The 23,708-nt window shown below is 55.2% G+C and overlaps 1 protein-coding gene across 2 annotated transcripts in view; it reads right to left on the minus strand.

Moving 5' to 3' along the window:
* CARD9 (caspase recruitment domain family member 9) overlaps positions 1–23,708 on the minus strand; it is a 238,687-nt gene that overhangs the window by 52,703 nt on the left and 162,276 nt on the right. For both annotated transcript variants that reach the window (XM_063935814.1, XM_063935813.1), the window contains exons 5-6: positions 10,833–10,970; positions 7,593–7,918 (exon numbers count right to left, since the gene is read on the minus strand). In XM_063935814.1, the coding sequence (XP_063791884.1) occupies positions 7,593–7,918; positions 10,833–10,970 (464 nt within the window). The remainder of the gene's footprint in view (positions 1–7,592; positions 7,919–10,832; positions 10,971–23,708) is intronic.

Raw genomic sequence — 23,708 nt, forward strand, 5'->3', positions numbered from 1 at the left:
GTGTGGTGCAGGTACATACTGACCTCCAGTAGGAAGGAGACGCTGGCACAGTGCCCGGTGCTCCCTATACTGACATGCCCTGGCTCAGTGTGGTGCAGGTACATACTGACCTCCAGCAGGAAGGGCACGCTGGCACAGTGCCCGGTGCTCCCTATACTGACATGCCCTGGCTCAGTGTGGTGCAGGCACATACTGACCTCCAGCAGGAAGGAGACGCTGGCACAGTGCCCGGTGCTCCCTATACTGACATGCCCTGGCTCAGTGTGGTGCAGGCACATACTGACCTCCAGCAGGAAGGAGACGCTGGCACAGTGCCCGGTGCTCCCTATACTGACATGCCCTGGCTCAGTGTGGTGCAGGAACATACTGACCTCCAGCAGGAAGGGCACGCTGGCACAGTGCCCGGTGCTCCCTATACTGACATGCCCTGGCTCAGTGTGGTGCAGGTACATACTGACCTCCAGCAGGAAGGACACGCTGGCACAGTGCCCGGTGCTCCCTATACTGACATGCCCTGGCTCAGTGTGGTGCAGGTACATACTGACCTCCAGCAGGAAGGACACGCTGGCACAGTGCCCGGTGCTCCCTATACTGACATGCCCTGGCTCAGTGTGGTGCAGGCACATACTGACCTCCAGCAGGAAGGAGACGCTGGCACAGTGCCCGGTGCTCCCTATACTGACATGCCCTGGCTCAGTGTGGTGCAGGAACATACTGACCTCCAGCAGGAAGGAGACGCTGGTACAGTGCCCGGTGCTCCCTATACTGACATGCCCTGGCTCAGTGTGGTGCAGGTACATACTGACCTCCAGCAGGAAGGAGACGCTGGCACAGTGCCCGGTACTCCCTATACTGACATGCCCTGGCTCAGTGTGGTGCAGGTACATACTGACCTCCAGCAGGAAGGAGACGCTGGCACAGTGCCCGGTGCTCCCTATACTGACATGCCCTGGCTCAGTGTGGTGCAGGAACATACTGACCTCCAGCAGGAAGGAGACGCTGGCGCAGTGCCCGGTGCTCCCTATACTGACATGCCCTGGCTCAGTGTGGTGCAGGAACATACTAACCTCCAGCATGAAGGAGACGCTGGCACAGTGCCCAATACTCCCTATACTGACATGCCCTGGCTCAGTGTGGTGCAGGTACATACTGACCTCCAGCAGGATGGAGACGCTGGCACAGTGCCCGGTGCTCCCTATACTGACATGCCCTGGCTCAGTGTGGTGCAGGTACATACTGACCTCCAGCAGGAAGGAGACGCTGGCACAGTGCCCGGTGCTCCCTATACTGACATGCCCTGGCTCAGTGTGGTGCAGGTACATACTGACCTCCAGCAGGAAGGAGACGCTGGCACAGTGCCCGGTGCTCCCTATACTGACATGCCCTGGCTCAGTGTGGTGCAGGAACATACTGACCTCCAGCAGGAAGGGCACGCTGGCACAGTGCCCGGTGCTCCCTATACTGACATGCCCTGGCTCAGTGTGGTGCAGGTACATACTGACCTCCAGCAGGAAGGGCACGCTGGCACAGTGCCCGGTGCTCCCTATACTGACATGCCCTGGCTCAGTGTGGTGCAGGCACATACTGACCTCCAGCAGGAAGGAGACGCTGGCACAGTGCCCGGTGCTCCCTATACTGACATGCCCTGGCTCAGTGTGGTGCAGGTACATACTGACCTCCAGTAGGAAGGAGACGCTGGCACAGTGCCCGGTGCTCCCTATACTGACATGCCCTGGCTCAGTGTGGTGCAGGTACATACTGACCTCCAGCAGGAAGGGCACGCTGGCACAGTGCCCGGTGCTCCCTATACTGACATGCCCTGGCTCAGTGTGGTGCAGGCACATACTGACCTCCAGCAGGAAGGAGACGCTGGCACAGTGCCCGGTGCTCCCTATACTGACATGCCCTGGCTCAGTGTGGTGCAGGCACATACTGACCTCCAGCAGGAAGGAGACGCTGGCACAGTGCCCGGTGCTCCCTATACTGACATGCCCTGGCTCAGTGTGGTGCAGGAACATACTGACCTCCAGCAGGAAGGGCACGCTGGCACAGTGCCCGGTGCTCCCTATACTGACATGCCCTGGCTCAGTGTGGTGCAGGTACATACTGACCTCCAGCAGGAAGGACACGCTGGCACAGTGCCCGGTGCTCCCTATACTGACATGCCCTGGCTCAGTGTGGTGCAGGTACATACTGACCTCCAGCAGGAAGGACACGCTGGCACAGTGCCCGGTGCTCCCTATACTGACATGCCCTGGCTCAGTGTGGTGCAGGCACATACTGACCTCCAGCAGGAAGGAGACGCTGGCACAGTGCCCGGTGCTCCCTATACTGACATGCCCTGGCTCAGTGTGGTGCAGGAACATACTGACCTCCAGCAGGAAGGAGACGCTGGTACAGTGCCCGGTGCTCCCTATACTGACATGCCCTGGCTCAGTGTGGTGCAGGTACATACTGACCTCCAGCAGGAAGGAGACGCTGGCACAGTGCCCGGTACTCCCTATACTGACATGCCCTGGCTCAGTGTGGTGCAGGTACATACTGACCTCCAGCAGGAAGGAGACGCTGGCACAGTGCCCGGTGCTCCCTATACTGACATGCCCTGGCTCAGTGTGGTGCAGGAACATACTGACCTCCAGCAGGAAGGAGACGCTGGCGCAGTGCCCGGTGCTCCCTATACTGACATGCCCTGGCTCAGTGTGGTGCAGGAACATACTAACCTCCAGCATGAAGGAGACGCTGGCACAGTGCCCAATACTCCCTATACTGACATGCCCTGGCTCAGTGTGGTGCAGGTACATACTGACCTCCAGCAGGATGGAGACGCTGGCACAGTGCCCGGTGCTCCCTATACTGACATGCCCTGGCTCAGTGTGGTGCAGGTACATACTGACCTCCAGCAGGAAGGAGACGCTGGCACAGTGCCCGGTGCTCCCTATACTGACATGCCCTGGCTCAGTGTGGTGCAGGTACATACTGACCTCCAGCAGGAAGGAGACGCTGGCACAGTGCCCGGTGCTCCCTATACTGACATGCCCTGGCTCAGTGTGGTGCAGGAACATACTGACCTCCAGCAGGAAGGGCACGCTGGCACAGTGCCCGGTGCTCCCTATACTGACATGCCCTGGCTCAGTGTGGTGCAGGTACATACTGACCTCCAGCAGGAAGGGCACGCTGGCACAGTGCCCGGTGCTCCCTATACTGACATGCCCTGGCTCAGTGTGGTGCAGGTACATACTGACCTCCAGCAGGAAGGAGACGCTGGCACAGTGCCCGGTGCTCCCTATACTGACATGCCCTGGCTCAGTGTGGTGCAGGCACATACTGACCTCCAGCAGGAAGGACACGCTGGCACAGTGCCCGGTGCTCCCTATACTGACATGCCCTGGCTCAGTGTGGTGCAGGCACATACTGACCTCCAGCAGGAAGGAGACGCTGGCACAGTGCCCGGTGCTCCCTATACTGACATGCCCTGGCTCAGTGTGGTGCAGGTACATACTGACCTCCAGCAGGAAGGAGACGCTGGCACAGTGCCCGGTGCTCCCTATACTGACATGCCCTGGCTCAGTGTGGTGCAGGCACATACTGACCTCCAGCAGGAAGGACACGCTGGCACAGTGCCCGGTGCTTCCTATACTGACATGCCCTGGCTCAGTGTGGTGCAGGTACATACTGACCTCCAGCAGGAAGGGCACGCTGGCACAGTGCCCGGTGCTCCCTATACTGACATGCCCTGGCTCAGTGTGGTGCAGGTACATACTGACCTCCAGCAGGAAGGAGACGCTGGCACAGTGCCCGGTACTCCCTATACTGACATGCCCTGGCTCAGTGTGGTGCAGGCACATACTGACCTCCAGCAGGAAGGGCACGCTGGCACAGTGCCCGGTGCTTCCTATACTGACATGCCCTGGCTCAGTGTGGTGCAGGCACATACTGACCTCCAGCAGGAAGGAGACGCTGGCACAGTGCCCGGTGCTCCCTATACTGACATGCCCTGGCTCAGTGTGGTGCAGGTACATACTGACCTCCAGCAGGAAGGAGACGCTGGCACAGTGCCCGGTGCTCCCTATACTGACATGCCCTGGCTCAGTGTGGTGCAGGCACATACTGACCTCCAGCAGGAAGGGCACGCTGGCACAGTGCCCGGTGCTTCCTATACTGACATGCCCTGGCTCAGTGTGGTGCAGGCACATACTGACCTCCAGCAGGAAGGAGACGCTGGCACAGTGCCCGGTGCTCCCTATACTGACATGCCCTGGCTCAGTGTGGTGCAGGTACATACTGACCTCCAGCAGGAAGGGCACGCTGGCACAGTGCCCGGTGCTCCCTATACTGACATGCCCTGGCTCAGTGTGGTGCAGGTACATACTGACCTCCAGCAGGAAGGACACGCTGGCACAGTGCCCGGTGCTCCCTATACTGACATGCCCTGGCTCAGTGTGGTGCAGGTACATACTATCCTCCAGCAGGAAGGAGACGCTGGCACAGTGCCCGGTGCTCCCTATACTGACATGCCCTGGCTCAGTGTGGTGCAGGCACATACTGACCTCCAGCAGGAAGGAGACGCTGGCACAGTGCCCGGTGCTCCCTATACTGACATGCCCTGGCTCAGTGTGGTGCAGGAACATACTGACCTCCAGCAGGAAGGAGACGCTGGCACAGTGCCCGGTGCTCCCTATACTGACATGCCCTGGCTCAGTGTGGTGCAGGCACATACTGAACTCCAGCAGGAAGGAGACGCTGGCACAGTGCCCGGTACTCCCTATACTGACATGCCCTGGCTCAGTGTGGTGCAGGTACATACTGACCTCCAGCAGGAAGGAGACGCTGGCACAGTGCCCGGTGCTCCCTATACTGACATGCCCTGGCTCAGTGTGGTGCAGGTACATACTGACCTCCAGCAGGAAGGAGACGCTGGCACAGTGCCCGGTGCTCCCTATACTGACATGCCCTGGCTCAGTGTGGTGCAGGCACATACTGACCTCCAGCAGGAAGGGCACGCTGGCACAGTGCCCGGTGCTCCCTATACTGACATGCCCTGGCTCAGTGTGGTGCAGGAACATACTGACCTCCAGCAGGAAGGAGACGCTGGCACAGTGCCCGGTGCTCCCTATACTGACATGCCCTGGCTCAGTGTGGTGCAGGTACATACTGACCTCCAGCAGGAAGGAGACGCTGGCACAGTGCCCGGTGCTCCCTATACTGACATGCCCTGGCTCAGTGTGGTGCAGGCACATACTGACCTCCAGCAGGAAGGGCACGCTGGCACAGTGCCCGGTGCTCCCTATACTGACATGCCCTGGCTCAGTGTGGTGCAGGCACATACTGACCTCCAGCAGGAAGGAGACGCTGGCACAGTGCCCGGTGCTCCCTATACTGACATGCCCTGGCTCAGTGTGGTGCAGGTACATACTGACCTCCAGCAGGAAGGAGACGCTGGCACAGTGCCCGGTACTCCCTATACTGACATGCCCTGGCTCAGTGTGGTGCAGGTACATACTGACCTCCAGCAGGAAGGAGACGCTGGCACAGTGCCCGGTGCTCCCTATACTGACATGCCCTGGCTCAGTGTGGTGCAGGTACATACTGACCTCCAGCAGGAAGGAGACGCTGGCACAGTGCCCGGTGCTCCCTATACTGACATGCCCTGGCTCAGTGTGGTGCAGGTACATACTGACCTCCAGCAGGAAGGAGACGCTGGCACAGTGCCCGGTGCTCCCTATACTGACATGCCCTGGCTCAGTGTGGTGCAGGTACATACTGACCTCCAGCAGGAAGGAGACGCTGGCACAGTGCCCGGTGCTCCCTATACTGACATGCCCTGGCTCAGTGTGGTGCAGGAACATACTGACCTCCAGCAGGAAGGAGACGCTGGCACAGTGCCCGGTGCTCCCTATACTGACATGCCCTGGCTCAGTGTGGTGCAGGTACATACTGACCTCCAGCAGGAAGGGCACGCTGGCACAGTGCCCGGTGCTCCCTATACTGACATGCCCTGGCTCAGTGTGGTGCAGGTACATACTGACCTCCAGCAGGAAGGAGACGCTGGCACAGTGCCCGGTGCTCCCTATACTGACATGCCCTGGCTCAGTGTGGTGCAGGTACATACTGACCTCCAGCAGGAAGGAGACGCTGGCATAGTGCCCGGTGCTCCCTATACTGACATGCCCTGGCTCAGTGTGGTGCAGGAACATACTGACCTCCAGCAGGAAGGGCACGCTGGCACAGTGCCCGGTGCTCCCTATACTGACATGCCCTGGCTCAGTGTGGTGCAGGTACATACTGACCTCCAGCAGGAAGGAGACGCTGGCACAGTGCCCGGTGCGCCCTATACTGACATGCCCTGGCTCAGTGTGGTGCAGGTACATACTGACCTCCAGCAGGAAGGAGACGCTGGCATAGTGCCCGGTGCTCCCTATACTGACATGCCCTGGCTCAGTGTGGTGCAGGAACATACTGACCTCCAGCAGGAAGGGCACGCTGGCACAGTGCCCGGTGCTCCCTATACTGACATGCCCTGGCTCAGTGTGGTGCAGGTACATACTGACCTCCAGCAGGAAGGAGACGCTGGCACAGTGCCCGGTGCTCCCTATACGGACATGCCCTGGCTCAGTGTGGTGCAGGTACATACTGACCTCCAGCAGGAAGGAGACGCTGGCACAGTGCCCGGTGCTCCCTATACTGACATGCCCTGGCTCAGTGTGGTGCAGGAACATACTGACCTCCAGCAGGAAGGAGACGCTGGCACAGTGCCCGGTGCTCCCTATACTGACATGCCCTGGCTCAGTGTGGTGCAGGTACATACTGACCTCCAGCAGGAAGGGCACGCTGGCACAGTGCCCGGTGCTCCCTATACTGACATGCCCTGGCTCAGTGTGGTGCAGGTACATACTGACCTCCAGCAGGAAGGAGACGCTGGCACAGTGCCCGGTGCTCCCTATACTGACATGCCCTGGCTCAGTGTGGTGCAGGTACATACTGACCTCCAGCAGGAAGGAGACGCTGGCATAGTGCCCGGTGCTCCCTATACTGACATGCCCTGGCTCAGTGTGGTGCAGGAACATACTGACCTCCAGCAGGAAGGGCACGCTGGCACAGTGCCCGGTGCTCCCTATACTGACATGCCCTGGCTCAGTGTGGTGCAGGTACATACTGACCTCCAGCAGGAAGGAGACGCTGGCACAGTGCCCGGTGCGCCCTATACTGACATGCCCTGGCTCAGTGTGGTGCAGGTACATACTGACCTCCAGCAGGAAGGAGACGCTGGCATAGTGCCCGGTGCTCCCTATACTGACATGCCCTGGCTCAGTGTGGTGCAGGAACATACTGACCTCCAGCAGGAAGGGCACGCTGGCACAGTGCCCGGTGCTCCCTATACTGACATGCCCTGGCTCAGTGTGGTGCAGGTACATACTGACCTCCAGCAGGAAGGAGACGCTGGCACAGTGCCCGGTGCTCCCTATACGGACAGGCCCTGGCTCAGTGTGGTGCAGGCACATACTATCCTCCAGCAGGAAGGAGACGCTGGCACAGTGCCCGGTGCTCCCTATACTGACATGCCCTGGCTCAGTGTGGTGCAGGTACATACTGACCTCCAGCTGCAAGTCTCTGTTCTTCATGAGTGCGCCGTTCTTCTCCTCGCTCTGCTGGGCGTACTTCATGGCCAGCTCATAGTTTTCTTCCTTACACTTCTTCAGCTCCTTGATAAAGCTGCTCATCTCCTCTTTCATCTTCTGGACCCTCTCCTGGTGCTTCCTCAGCTCGCTGTCCTTCACCTGCGTCTGTCGGATGATGTCCTCCTTCTCACACAGCAGCATGTTCAGCTCCTTGTACTTTCTCCTCTCCTCCTGGATGGTGTTCTGGAGCTTTAACATCTCGTTCATGAGAAGCTGGGTCAGACTGGACTCCCCGGCAGTGTCTGTAATGGAGAAACACAGGAAGACTGAGCCAAGAGACTGTTCCTACTGCCAGGCAAGGTGGCATGTTGGCATGGGTGGCAGGCAGAGGCCTCTCACCTCACCTTCTGGTCCTGTTTTCACAGACGCACTAGGTACTAACCGACTGTAGTGTGACGCTATTCTCCTCTGCTCCATCCTAAAATGACTGACGTGGTGTCTGATGGTGTGAGAGGTGTAGGTAGGGGGTATTACTTCTAGTGCAGGGAGGTAGGTGGTGGTATGGTAGCTTGGTGTGGACCTGAGCATTGGTGGTGGCTGATGGTGTGAGAGGTGTAGGGAGGGGGTATTACTTCTAGTGCAGTTAGGTAGGCGGTGATAAGGTAGCTTGATGTTGACCTGAACATTGGTGGTGGCTGATGGTGTGAGAGGTGTAGGTAGGGGGTATTACTTCTAGTGTAGTTAGGTAGGCAGTGGTAAGGTAGCTTGATGTTGACCTGAGCATTGGTGGTGACTGATGGTGTGAGAGGTATAGGGAGGGGTATTGCTTTTAGTGCAGTGAGGTAGGCTGTGGTATGGTAGCTTGGTGTGGACTTGAGCATTGGTGGTGGCTGATGGTGTGAGGTGTAGGGAGGGTTATTGCTTCTAGTGCAGTGAGGTAGGCAGTGGTATGGTAGCTTGGTGTGGACCTGAGCATTGGTGGTGGCTGATGGTGTGAGTGGTGTACAGTGTCGGACTGGGGCATGAAGGGCCCACCGGGGGAATGCAGTGATAGGGGCCCATACTTAAGTGTGTGGCCAGCCTACAAAGGGGGTGTGGCCCGCCTCCACAGAGGCTTGAAATACACAACAGTTTAGTGCAGTGTAATGCAACATACCTACCATGTATAATAAAAGTGCACAGTCTGGAACCTGATCCCTAGAGGAAGGAGTGGGCTCTCAGGCAGTGGGGCCCACCGGTGGTTTCCCTGGCACCCCTGTGGGCCAGTCCGACCCTGGTGGTGTAGGGACGGGCACTGCTTCTAGTGCAGGGCGGTAGGCGATGGTAAGGTTGCTTGGCGTGGACCTGAGCATTGGTGGTGGCTGATGGTGTGAGAGGTGTAGGGAGGGGGTATTACTTCTAGTGCAGGGAGGTAGACGTGGTAAGGTAGCTTGGTGTGGACCTGAGCATTGGTGGTGGCTGATGGTATGAGAGGTGTAGGGAGGGGTATTACTTCTAGTGCAGTGAGGTAGGCGGTGGTAAGGTAGCTTGGTGTGGACCTGACCATTGGTGGTGGCTGATGGTGTGAGAGGTGTAGGGAGGGGTAATACTTCTAATGCAGTGAGGTAGGCGTTGGTAAGGTAGCTTGGTGTGGACCTGACCATTGGTGGTGGCTGATGGTGTGAGAGGTGTAGGGAGGGGTATTGCTTCTAATGCAGGAAGGTAGGCGGTGGTAAGGTAGCTTGGTGTTGACCTGAGCATTGGTGGTGGCAGATGGTGTGAGGTGTAGGGAGTGGGTATTACTTCTAGTGCAGGGAGCTAGGCAGTGGTAAGGTAGCTTGGTGTGGACCTGAGCATTGGTGGTGGCTGATGGTGTGAGAGGTGTAGGGAGGGGTATTACTTCTAGTGCAGTGAGGTAGGCGGTAGTAAGGTAGCTTGGTGTGGACCTGACCATTGGTGGTGGCTGATGGTGTGAGAGGTGTAAGGAGGGGTATTACTCCTAGTGCAGTGAGGTAGGCGTGGTAAGGTAGCTTGATGTGGACCTGAGCATTGGTGGTGGCTGATGGTGTGAGAGGTGTAGGAAGGGGGTATTACTTCTAGTGCAGTGAGGTAGCCGGTGGTAAGGTAGCTTGGTATGGACCTGAGCATTGGTGGTGGCTGATGGTGTGAGGTGTAGGGAGGGCTATTACTTCTAGTGCAGTGAGATAGGCGGTGGTAAGGTAGCTTGGTGTGGGCCTGACCATCGGTGGTGGCTGATAGTGTAAGAGATGTAGGGAGGGGTATTACTTCTAGTGCAGTCAGGTAGGCAGTGGTAAGGTAGTTTGGTGTGGACCTGACCAGTGCTGGTGGCAGATGGTGTGAGGTGTAGGGAGGGGTATTGCTTCTAGTGCAGTTAGGTAGGCGGTGGTAAGGTAGTTTGGTGTGGACCTGACCATTGGTGCTGATGGTGTGAGAGGTGTAGGGAGGGGTATTGCTTCTAGTGCAGGAAGGTAGGCGGTGGTAAGGTAGCTTGGTGTGGACCTGAGCATTTGTGGTGGCAGATGGTGTGAGGTGTAGGGAGTGGGTATTACTTCTAGTGCAGGGAGCTAGGCAGTGGTAAGGTAGCTTGGTGTGGACCTGAGCATTGGTGGTGGCTGATGGTGTGAGGTGTAGGGAGGGGTATTACTTCTAGTGCAGTGAGGTAGGCAGTGGTAAGGTAGCTTGGTGTGGACCTGACCATCGATGGTAGCTGATGGTGTGAGAGATGTAGGGAGGGGTATTGCTTCTAGTGCAGGGAGGTAGGCGGTGGTATGGTAGCTTGGTGTGGACCTGACCATTGGTGGTGGCTGATGGTGTGAGAGGTGTAGGGAGGGGTATTGCTTCTAGTGCAGTTAGGTAGGCGGTGGTAAGGTAGCTTGGTGTGGACCTTAGTATTGGTGGTGACTGATGGTGTGAGAGGTGTAGGGAGGGGTATTGCTTCTAGTGCAGTGAGGTAGGCGCTGGTAAGGTAGCTTGGTGTGGACTTGAGCATTGGTGGTGGCTGATGGTGTGAGAGGTGAAGGGAGGGGTATTGCTTCTAGTGCAGGGAACTAGGCAGTGGTAAGGCAGCTTGTTGTTGACCTGAGTATTGGGGGGATTGCTAACCTAACTGAGGGATGCCTGGCCTGCGATCATGAAGGGCACAGAATGGGTGAAGCACGGTATCTGCCTCTGGCATAGCCGCACGCAGATGGGAGGGAGGAAGACACAAATACTTGCCTATGATCATGGAGAAGACACGAGTGGGCTCCTTGCCAGTTATATTCAGAAACAGGTGTGGGTAGTAAAGTTCCAGACTTTCCAGGAATGCACTGTACCCTTTGCAGCCCGTCCTCTGCAGGATGTCCAGGAGCACACCTGTATTGGGGAATGCGGGGCAAGGTCAGTGACACAGATAGGTCTATGTATAATATCAGTGTCAGACATGTAACACACACACTACTCATGCTGGATGGTACTGGAGTCAGAGCTATAATATATGTATAATTATATTGTGCATATTTCTCTATCCATATAGAGGGAGCCATGAGATCTTCCGTGCGCTGCTAGTAGGGCTGAGAACCTGACCGGGTTGGGGGCCTGACCTAATGTTTGGGGCACAGCCACTCCATATTGTGAATATTGTGCCCTGTGTAAATGCTGCACAGGAGGGCAGAGGCCACGCACATACACAGGAGGGACAGAGGCCGTGCACGTACACAGGGGGGGACAGAGGCCACGCACGTACACAGGAGGGGACAGAGGCCACGCACGTACACAGGGGGGGACAGAGGCCACACACGTACACAGGGGGGACAGAGGCCACGCACGTACACAGGGGGGGACAGAGGCCACGCACGTACACAAGGGGGGACAGAGGCCACGCACGTACACAGGGGGGGACAGAGGCCACGCACGTACACAGGGGGGGACAGAGGCCACGCACATACACAAGGGGGGACAGAGGCCAAGCACGTACACAGGGGGGACAGAGGCCGTGCACGTACACAGGGGGGGGACAGAGGCCACGCACGTACACAGGGGGGGGACAGAGGCCACGCATGTACACAGGGGGGGACAGAGGCCACGCACGTACACAGGGGGGTGGACAGAGGCCACGCACGTACACAGGGGGGACAGAGGCCACGCACGTACACAGGGGGGGGGACAGAGGCCACGCACGTACACGGGGGGACGACAGAGGCCACGCACATACACAAGGGGGGACAGAGGCCACGCACATACACAGGGGGGACAGAGGCCACGCACGTACACAGGGGGAGACAGAGGCCACGCACGTACACAGGGGGGATAGAGGCCACGCACGTACACAGGGGAGCGACAGAGGCCACGCACGTACACAGGGGAGCGACAGAGGCCACGCACGTACACAGGGGGGGACAGAGGCCACGCACATACACAAGGGGGGACAGAGGCCACGCACGTACACAGGGGGGGGCAGAGGCCACGCACGTACACAGGGGGGGGACAGAGGCCACGCACGTACACAGGGGGGGGGACAGAGGCCACGCACGTACACAGGGGGGGACAGAGGCCACGCACGTACACAGGGGGGGCAGAGGCCACGCACGTACACAGGGGGGGACAGTGGCCACGCACGTACACAGGGGGGGACAGAGGCCAAGCACATACACAGGGGGGGGCAGAGGCCACGCACGTACACAGGGGGGGACAGAGGCCACGCACGTACACAGGGGGGGGGACAGAGGCCACGCACATACACAAGGGGGGACAGAGGCCAAGCACATACACAGGGGGGACAGAGGCCACGCACGTACACAGGGGGAGACAGAGGCCACGCACGTACACAGGGGGGGATAGAGGCCACGCACGTACACAGGGGGGCGACAGAGGCCACGCACGTACACAGGGGGGGACAGAGGCCACGCACGTACACAGGGGGGGACAGAGGCCACGCACGTACACAGGGGGGGTACAGAGGCCACGCACGTACACAGGGGGGGACAGAGGCCACGCACATACACAAGGGGGGACAGAGGCCAAGCACATACACAAGGGGGGACAGAGGCCAAGCACATACACAAGGGGGGACAGAGGCCACGCACGTACACAGGGGGGGACAGAGGCCACGCACGTACACAAGGGGGGACAGAGGCCAAGCACATACACAGGGGGGGGCAGAGGCCAAGCACATACACAGGGGGGGGCAGAGGCCACGCACGTACACAGGGGGGGGCAGAGGCCACGCACGTACACAGGGGTGGACAGAGGCCGTGCACGTACACAGGGGGAGACAGAGGCCACGCACGTACACAGGGGGAGACAGAGGCCACGCACATGCACAGGGGGGACAGAGGCCAAGCACATACACAGGGGGGACAGAGGCAACGCACGTACACAGGGGGGACAGAGGCAACGCACGTACACAGGGGGGACAGAGGCCAAGCACATACACAGGGGGGACAGAGGGTGTACACATACACAGGGGGGACAGAGGGTATGCACATACACAGGGGGGACAGAGGGTGTGCACATACACAGGGGGGACAGAGGGTGTGCACATACACAGGGGGGACAGAGGGTGTGCACATACACAGGGGGGACAGAGGGTGTGCACATACACAGGGGGGACAGAGGGTGTACACATACACAGAGGGGACAGAGGCTGTGCACATACACAGGGGGGGGGGGGGCAGAGGCCGTGCACATACACAGGGGGGGGGGGGACAGAGGCCGTGCACATACACAGGGGGGACAGAAGCTGTGTACATATACAGGGGGGGACAGAGGCCGTGCACATACACAGGGGGGGGGCAGAGGCCGTGCACATGCACAGGGGGGACAGAGGCCGTGCACATACACAGGGGGGACAGAAGCTGTGTACGTATACAGGGGGGGACAGAGGCCGTGCACATACACAGGGGGGACAGAGGCCGTGCACATACACAGGGGGGACAGAAGCTGTGCACGTACACAGGTGGGGACAGAGGCCGTGCACGTACACAGGTGGGGACAGAGGCCGTGCACGTTCACAGGGGGGGGCAGAGGCTGTGCACGTACACAGGGGGGACAGAGGGTGTACACATACACGGGGGGGACAGAGGGTGTACACATACACAGGGGGGACAGAGGCTGTGCACATACACAGGGGGGACAGAAGCTGTGTACATACACAGGGGGGACAGAAGCTGTGTACATACACAGGGGGGACAGAAGCTGTGTACATACACAGGGGGGACAGAGGGTGTGTACATACACAGGGGGGACAGAAGCTGTGTACATACACAGGGGGGACAGAGGCTGTGCACATACACAGGGGGGACAGAAGCTGTGTACATACACAGGGGGGACAGAAGCTGTGTACATACACAGGGGGGACAGAAGCTGTGTACATACACAGGGGGGACAGAGGCTGTGCACATACACGGGGGGGCAGAGGCTGTGCACATACACAGGGGGGACAGAGGCTGTGCACATACACGGGGGGGCAGAGGGTGTACACATACACGGGGGGGACAGAGGGTGTACACATACACAGGGGGGACAGAGGCTGTGCACATACACGGGGGGGCAGAGGGTGTACACATACACGGGGGGGGACAGAGGGTGTACACATACACAGGGGGGGACAGAGGGTGTGCACATACACAGGGTGTACACATACACAGGGGGGACAGAAGCTGTGCACGTACACAGGTGGGGACAGAGGCCGTGCACGTACACAGGTGGGGACAGAGGCCGTGCACGTTCACAGGGGGGGGCAGAGGCTGTGCACATACACGGGGGGGCAGAGGGTGTACACATACACGGGGGGGACAGAGGGTGTACACATACACAGGGGGGACAGAGGCTGTGCACATACACGGGGGGGCAGAGGGTGTACACATACACGGGGGGGACAGAGGGTGTACACATACACAGGGGGGACAGAGGCTGTGCACATACACAGGGGGGACAGAAGCTGTGTACATACACAGGGGGGACAGAAGCTGTGTACATACACAGGGGGGACAGAAGCTGTGTACATACACAGGGGGGACAGAGGGTGTGTACATACACAGGGGGGACAGAAGCTGTGTACATACACAGGGGGGACAGAGGCTGTGCACATACACGGGGGGGCAGAGGCTGTGCACATACACAGGGGGGACAGAGGCTGTGCACATACACGGGGGGGCAGAGGGTGTACACATACACGGGGGGGACAGAGGGTGTACACATACACAGGGGGGACAGAGGCTGTGCACATACACGGGGGGGCAGAGGGTGTACACATACACGGGGGGGACAGAGGGTGTACACATACACAGGGGGGGACAGAGGGTGTGCACATACACAGGGTGTACACATACACGGGGGGGACAGAAGCTGTGTACATACACAGGGGGGACAGAGGCTGTGCACATATGTGACACCCCCACCACCGTCCACCTGGCTGTGGATTCCATAAGTATAGTTATTGGACTCGTGGTGAAATAATAAATATATATATATAATTATGTTATGATATTGTATGTTATGTAAAAGTCAATCTACGATACTTAAATTCTCAGCTGAAGAACGACTATAAAGTAATAAAGATGACTTTTCTTTGATCTCTGAGTATTACGTGTGGAATTGAGTTCACTTGCTGACTCTCGCGAAGGGGAAAGGAATTCAAGACATTTTACAGTCTGTTACAGAAAGAAGTTTGGCGTCCACGAACAGGATATCTGTAAAATGTCGGCTCCACAGACTCCCGCATCGACATCGACATCAGGCAGGAGGCTCCTTCCAGCGTCCCCCAGAAAAGAAAATTCAACTACTACCACGATGACATCGCCTATAACTATGCCGTACTATTTTGGGGCCCCGTGGTTGCCTACATATGCGGGAAATGTACGATCCTCTGGCTCTAGTACTCTTAAGGAGTTCAAGGACAAATTATATTCTATGTTTCGGTTATATCCACTTAGTAAGAAACAACAGGTGGAGATTGTGATGGGACAACTGAAAGGCTCTGCATTACGTGAGGTACAGGCCTGGGAAGAGGAGGAAAAAGAGACGGTGGAAGATATTTTCAAAAAGCTCGGAAGTAGATTCGACTCCAAAACTGTAGCGGAGGTCAAGAGCCGTCTTTATGCAAGGAAACAGCGACCCAACGAATCACTGCGGGATTTCGCCCTGGGACTACAGGAGGCAATGAAAGCAGTTAAAATCCTCGATACCCGCGAGATAATCCAGTCCGACGAGACGTTAATTAACTTATTTATAGAAGGAGCTCAAGGTGAGGCGGTTCAATCTCAACTAAGAATGTGGAGGCGTCAGCAGCCAACTTGCTCGTTCTCAGAATTTAAGGAGGAAATTCTCCAAATCCTCGGGTTAAATCAAAGCGACGACGCTGATCAGGAACAAGCAGCCGAGAAAAATGAGGAGGAGAGTCCACACGAAGATAAATCGTGTCCCAAGTTTGAAACCCCGATACCAAAGGGGGCCGATTCGCAGCAGGCACAAGCCCCGGTAGGAACAGACCCTATCAGTCTACTTGGCAGCAAACTTACAGAGCTTACACTGAATTTGGCTCGAATGAGCCAACGAATAGACGAGCTAAGTGGAGAACAAGGTGATAACCGGCGAAGAGAATGGCGCCAAGGGCGCAGTGGCCGGAATCGACCTCGCTGGGACATACCCAGAGAGTCGGGCCGGCGGCCTACTGATCAATTCGACCCCCAGGGAAGACCAATCTGCAGGGGTTGTCAACAAAGTGGACATGTTGAGCGAAACTGCCCTAATGCCAATTTAAACCAGGAGAACCCGAGGCAAGGGACCGACCCTCGGGAGGAAACTCATTAACAGGTCCATCGTCGCAGGAGTGGTGGCCCAGGTACGTTGGAGAGTGCCCGCATCTGAAGATCCGAATTAATGGGGTCGAAGTAATGGCTCTCCTGGATACAGGTTCTCAAGTGTATACTATACGTCTCACAGAATTCCTTCGACATTGGGACGAACACACCATCGTAACTCCACCAACTACATGGCTCCATCTGCTGGCCAGCAACGGACAACCCATTCCATATCAAGGATATTGGGAACCTGATATGAGGATAGGGAAGGCCAAGTTATATCGACAGGGGTGTCTAGTTACCACTGCTCCTAGTACCCATTTACCCCCAGTCATCTTAGGTATGAATATCTTGAAGAATTGCCCCGAGGAAATGGTGGAAGCTCTACGATGCGAAATGAAGACTGCAGCTCCTAGAGAACGGAGGGCTTTACAACAAACAGTACGGATGCTTGAGAAACAGAGGAGGTTTGCCAACGTTCGGGGAGAGGTCGGAAAGGCCCGAGTTACAGATCGGCAACCGGTTTTGTTAGAACCTAAGTCCGAACAGGTGGTGTGGTGTAAGACCAGGATAGGGCCTCTGGGACGTAATTATGAGGCTCTAGTAGAATCCTGCGATCATGATGGACAGCAGCCTTTCGCTGTAGCGAGAACCTTGGCGATTGTGGAACATGGAAGAGTACCTGTGCGTGTACTCAACCCGCATAACTACCACATCCGACTTTACAATCACTACCCAGTAGCAAAAGTCAGTCAAGTAGATTTCCAGGATATCGTGGGACAGAATGGAATCACAATTCCAGGTGAGACAGCAGCGGAAGAATCAGACGACAACGGAAAAACTCCATGGTGGTCCGAGGTACAGATCGGCAGTGAGGATACTCCAGACACTCAACGAGAAGGAATACTTCAGGTAGTACGACGAAATGCTGAGGTTTTTAGTCAACACCCTTCTGATTTCGGCAAGGCCGAGAAAGTGTTTCATCGTATACCTACAGGAACAAACCCTCCGATCAAAGAGAGGCATCGTCCTTTACCTCCAACCATGTATCAGCCCGTGAGAAATATGCTCGCCGAGATGAAGGAGGCTGGAGTCATTCGAGAGAGCCATAGTCCGTGGGCGGCTCCGATTGTAATTGTGAAAAAAAAAGACGGCAGCCTCAGATTCTGCGTAGACTACCGCAGGTTAAATGCTGTTACTCATAAGGATGCTTACCCGCTACCAAGGATCGAAGAATCCTTAACCGCCTTGAAAACGGCCGCATACTTCTCCACCTTAGATCTTACCAGCGGATACTGGCAGATTCAAATGGCTCCTGAAGATAAAGAAAAGACGGCGTTCACCACCCCAATGGGCCTCTTTGAATTTGATCGGATGCCCTTCGGACTCTGTAACGCACCAGCTACATTCCAACGTGTCATGGAACATTGTCTTGGCCACCACAATTTTGAGACCGTGTTGTTATACCTCGACGATGTCATCATCTTTTCAAAAAGCTATGAAGATCACCTTAGACATCTAGAGGAGATATTTCATTTACTGATTAAGGCTGGACTGAAGCTCAAACCTGCCAAATGCCATCTACTCAAACCAAAGGTTCGATACCTTGGTCATGTTGTCAGCGCGGAAGGAGTGATGCCTGACCCGGAAAAAATTAATGTGGTGCAGAGTTGGCCGGTACCCCGAACTGTCCGGGATGTCCGAAGTTTCCTAGGACTCGTCGGTTATTACAGACGTTTCGTTGAACAGTTCGCCCGAGTAGCCGCCCCATTGCACGAACTCCTGAGGGGCAGATCGGGTGTTGAAAGAAAAAGTTCGTCTTTTGTAGATTGGAAGGAAGAACATCAAATGGCCTTCGACCAACTGAAGATTGCGTTAACGGAGGCTCCGCTGCTTGCCTATCCAGACTATGATCAACCCTTCGAAGTATACACCGATGCCAGTCACCGTGGTTTAGGGGCTGTCTTGTCTCAGAGGCAGAATGGAAGAGAGCGAGTTATTGCTTACGCCAGCCGGGGCTTCGCAAAACTGAGCGAAACAGTGAGAACTACAGCACCTTTAAGCTGGAATTGTTAGCTCTCGTCTGGGCCATTACGGAAAAATTCAAAGACTACTTGGCCGCCGCCCCGTTTATAATCATGACGGACAACAATCCTTTAGCTCATCTATCTACTGCTCGGCTGGGGGCCCTCGAACAGAGATGGGTATCTCGCCTTGCCAACTTCAATTATACGGTGTCGTATAGAAGTGGGAAGTCAAATGGGAATGCCGACGCCCTATCACGGCTACCAACTGCAGATGTAGCAGAAGAGGATGATGACATTGAGGAAGACATCGAGACTCCAGTGTTCAAAGTCGCTAGAACAGAGAGAACTGTTACGTCTGACCCTTTATCCGCCTCCATTGATCCGCGGGTTGAGGATCACTCCTGTGACCCAACTCCTGTCGACTGGTCAAGAATCCAACAACAAAGCACAGTGTTGAAAGACCTCATGGTGCTATTGCAACAGAATTGCCGGTTAAGCAGAGTTCAACGAGCTGAAGCTGATCCAGAGCTTGTGAAATGGTTGAGACACCGAGAACGTCTCCAGATAAAACAGGGTCTTCTAATACGACTTAGCATCGACCCCGGCACTCATCAGACAGTCAGGCAGATTGTAGTCCCAAGAGATCGAGCTAACTTACTGTTAGAAGCATATCATGATCAATCTGGACACTTCGGTATGCAAAAGACAGAGGCGATATTAAGAAAAACATACTTTTGGATAGGCATGAGAAACGACATTGAGAGGTGGTGTCAAGAGTGTGTGCCATGCAGCCTCAAGCGACATCCTGATAAGACTCAGAAAGATATCTTACATCCCATCAAGAGTCAACGTCCTTTGCAAATCGTCGCGCTGGATCATGTAAAACTAGAACCGAGCACCAGCGGGTACCAATATGCTCTGACTATGACGGACCATTATAGTAAGTTCCTGGTGGTAGTACCAGCCAGAGATCTTACAGCCAAGACCACCGCTGAACTGTTCCTCAAACATTTCGCTAGGCCTTATGGATATCCTGATTGCATCCTAACGGATCAAGGTCCTGCGTTTGAATCCCAACTTTTCCAGAAACTGTGTTCCTATTATGGTTGTCAGAAGTCAAGAACTACAGTTTACCACCCACAGGGGAACGGCCTGTGCGAGCGAGCTAATCGAACTATCATTAGTATGTTGAGGAGTCTACCGATGGGGGAACGAGCCAAATGGCCAGCTCTACTTCAGGAACTTACATATTTGTACAACAATACGGAACATTGCTCCACCGGGTTTACACCTTACTACCTTATGTTTGGCCGGCGGGGAAAGTTGCCTCAGGACCTGGAATTGTTGCCTAAAGAAATTCAGAACATTAACCCCCAGACTGACTGGGTCCGTGAACATCAACGGAGAATAAAAACAGCCCAAGCAATTGTAGAAAAACGACTAGGGGTCGTCCATCAGCGTCAAGAGAAAAATTATAACAAACATACCCAGGCCGTGCTTATAAAAGTCGGAGATAGAGTATGGAGAAGACGGAACCATCGTCACAGTAAATTGGATACGTTGTGGGAAAGTCTCCCCTATGTCGTGGTCGGTGTTCCGGACGGAGAATACTATACGTACAAAATCCGCCGCAGTCCGGAAGAGCCAGTCAGTGTCGTGTCCCGTGAACAAATCAAACCTTGTCTCGCCCCAGTTCCTGCAGAAGGACGAAACTTGTCGAAAATAAATGACCCAGGGGCTTTGGAGTTCCTACCATTACACGATCCCATGGAGCTCTTATTGTTCCTGGGTGGTCCTACTAAGCAGAGTTCAGTAGAATCTATAACCTCAGACCTCATAGAGGAAGGGTCCCTGGAACATAATGACACCTCTTGTAGTGTAAGCGCTCTAGACAAAGGGGAGGCGCTTACCCCAAAATGTTGGAGACCAAAACGCAGTACCCGAGGTACATTACCTCTAAGGTATCGGGATTAAGTTGTCATCGTATATTTGTGTATGGCATTTTTTCGTAATTAATCCTTAGCAATTGAAAGATTAGTTCTGTATTGTATGTTGAAATGGACACATGCGTGAGGACACGCATCATTCTACTGGGGTGATATGTGACACCCCCACCACCGTCCACCTGGCTGTGGATTCCATAAGTATAGTTATTGGACTCGTGGTGAAATAATAATTATATATATATACATATATTGGTATGTACTTATAATAACACAGATCTGTGTTCAGTATATACTATATACATTGGTGACAGTGGAAAAATGGGTGCCTGTTGCCACATATAGTGTATACTGCTGGCAGTAGTTGGACAGGTGCAGGGGGCCAGCGCGTGGTTAAAAAAACTGTTGGATCAAATCCACGCGCCGGCTACACCGAGACTCGTGCTTTTAGGGAAGACGTTAGGAAAAGGAGCTGCGCACTTACCCCCCGGGGTCCCAGGAAGAGAGAAGCAGGACTGTGTAGAGCGGATCGGGTGGCTCTCCCCGGCGCGACACCGAGAGTGAAGTTCGCCAACACCGCGTGTGGGAAGGAGAAAGCCTGGCCGTGGACAGCAGCCTGAGCGGTGAGACAGCGGGACGGAGCGGAGGCAGGCAGTAAGCTGCCGGGAGGTGGAGCAGAAGTGCGGCTTACAGGTAGTCGCCACCCCAAGAGGCGGGCCGGAGGCGGAGTCCATACCGCATACAGAGAGTGACGCTCCGGCCCACCTCGAACAGTAATACCAGCAGGAGGCGTCTCCAGGGGTGTCTCCCTCCCTGCGGCCGCACCAGGAGGCTGGATAAGGTGGCTGCCAGCACCAAGAGAACCACGTAGGTGTAACTCCCCCTCTCTCATATCTGTGAACTTCAGCGATAGCAGTAGTGTTTCAGCCAGGGTAGTCACACATATAGTAGTGCCTTCAGCTGTGATCCCTGATGCAGCCCTGACATAGACTTAATACAGAGACCTTTTTGGCCAGCCAAGTCTCACTCACTTGGAACTCTGACCTCTTTCCCCGACATCTATGCTCACAAATAAGCTCTATTTCCAAGGCAGCTCTAGAGACTTCAACTCAGCTAGAAAGGTGAAGAACTATCGTAGCTAAGGGACCATATTCCTAGAACAGCAGCCTGGGAGGAGTGCGAGAAATTGCATAGGATATACCACATAGATTGACACTGAGTTGTAAAATCACAGTACCACACAGCTGTCCAAGTGTTATCTAGGAATAGGAAGATACTGTAGTGCCCGCAAAGAATATAAAGTAGCAGCCGAGGAATTCGTGTTGGATATACGGTACACTAGAGAGTTGAAACTCAAGCCATCATTAAACTTCACTAGGTATCAAGAAAAGCCGATAGACTTTCTGGAGTGGAGCATTAGTCTCAGGAACCGTTCAGGTCATTAGAATAGACAGCATCACATAGGAAAATCAGATCCGAACTTCTAAACCCAGGTTATACCTGACCCAAGTAACAAACCGTAAGAGAGCTCTCTTTAAGACATATATCTATAGCCGTGCACGTGCTCTAAAGGGATCATTTTTGCTCTATTATTCTTTCTAATGGCATGCCTTCTATTCTAACCCTTACTGTTTAAAACTGTTAACATTCCGTGAATTATCATATTTATTTAGAGGTTTACCTTAGTCTATAGTTGAGAAAATTCCTATTATTTAACGGGTTGTTCTGCCTAGTGGGTCCGATTTAGCTCAGTATTTAATGCTTTTAAAGTTGTGAGTATAAAGTGCACTTCCTTCTAGGGATCCAATATAGGTGGAGAGAGAACGTCGTGACAATCCAGTTCCGGTGCAATAAAAAGAACTCACAATTAATTTATTATTTATCTACAACGGTGAAGTCATATTGTATGTTATGATATTGTATGTTATGTAAAAGTCAATCTACGATACTTAAATTCTCAGCTGAAGAACGACTATAAAGTAATAAAGATGACTTTTCTTTGATCTCTGAGTATTACGTGTGGAATTGAGTTCACTTGCTGACTCTCGCGAAGGGGAAAGGAATTCAAGACATTTTACAGTCTGTTACACATACATGGGGGGGGGGCAGAGGCTGTGCACATACACAGGGGGGACAGAGGGTGTGCACATACACAGGGGGGACAGAGGCTGTGCACATACACGGGGGGGACAGAGGGTGTACACATACACAGGGGGGACAGAGGGTGTGCACATACACAGGGTGTACACATACACGGGGGGGACAGAGGGTGTACACATACACAGGGGGGACAGAGGGTGTGCACATACACAGGGTGTACACATACACGGGGGGGACAGAAGCTGTGTACATACACAGGGGGGACAGAGGCTGTGCACATACACGGGGGGGACAGAGGGTGTACACATACACAGGGGGGACAGAGGGTGTGCACATACACAGGGTGTACACATACACGGGGGGGACAGAAGCTGTGTACATACACAGGGGGGAAAGAGGCTGTGCACATACACAGGGGGGGGGGGCAGAGGCTGTGCACATACACAGGGGGGACAGAGGGTGTGCACATACACAGGGTGTACACATACACGGGGGGGACAGAAGCTGTGTACATACACAGGGGGGAAAGAGGCTGTGCACATACACAGGGGGGGGGGGGGCAGAGGCTGTGCACATACACAGGGGGGACAGAGGGTGTGCACATACACAGGGTGTACACATACACGGGGGGGACAGAAGCTGTGTACATACACAGGGGGGGGGGCAGAGGCTGTGCACATACACGGGGGGGACAGAGGGTGTGCACATACACAGGGGGGACACATACACGGGGGGGGACAGAAGCTGTGTACATACACAGGGGGGGGGGGTAGAGGGTGTGTACATACACGGGGGGGAGAGAGGGTGTGTACATACACGCCTGTGACCGCTCCCTCACATACACTACAACCAGCATGGAGCCTGGAACACGCCTGTGATCGCTGCTGCACACACGGCAAGGATTCTCAGCACTACATGTGTCCTCATACATCATTGCTACAGTCGCGCCAAACAGCCCCTCCTACCGCGCCAGGTCCTCTGCGGTTAGTGTCAGGAGACTGTGCTGAGTAATATGATATGTGACACTTGTATATCTGAGTGTGACTGAGGGGTCTATTTACTAAGCCTTAGATGGTGATAAAGTACCAGTCAATCCGCTCCTTACTGACATGTCACAGGCTGGGTTTGACAAATGACCGTCAGGAGCGGCACTATCCGGCATTTTTCCTGAACCCCCCCTCAGATGTTAGCAGAGGCCAGGTACCGCTGTGGGGTATACGGAGGAGAGATGTAACGCTCTTA

The sequence above is a fragment of the Pseudophryne corroboree genome, chromosome 8, assembly GCF_028390025.1.
Source record: "Pseudophryne corroboree isolate aPseCor3 chromosome 8, aPseCor3.hap2, whole genome shotgun sequence".
In the NCBI taxonomy this organism is placed as follows: Eukaryota; Metazoa; Chordata; class Amphibia; order Anura; family Myobatrachidae; genus Pseudophryne; species Pseudophryne corroboree.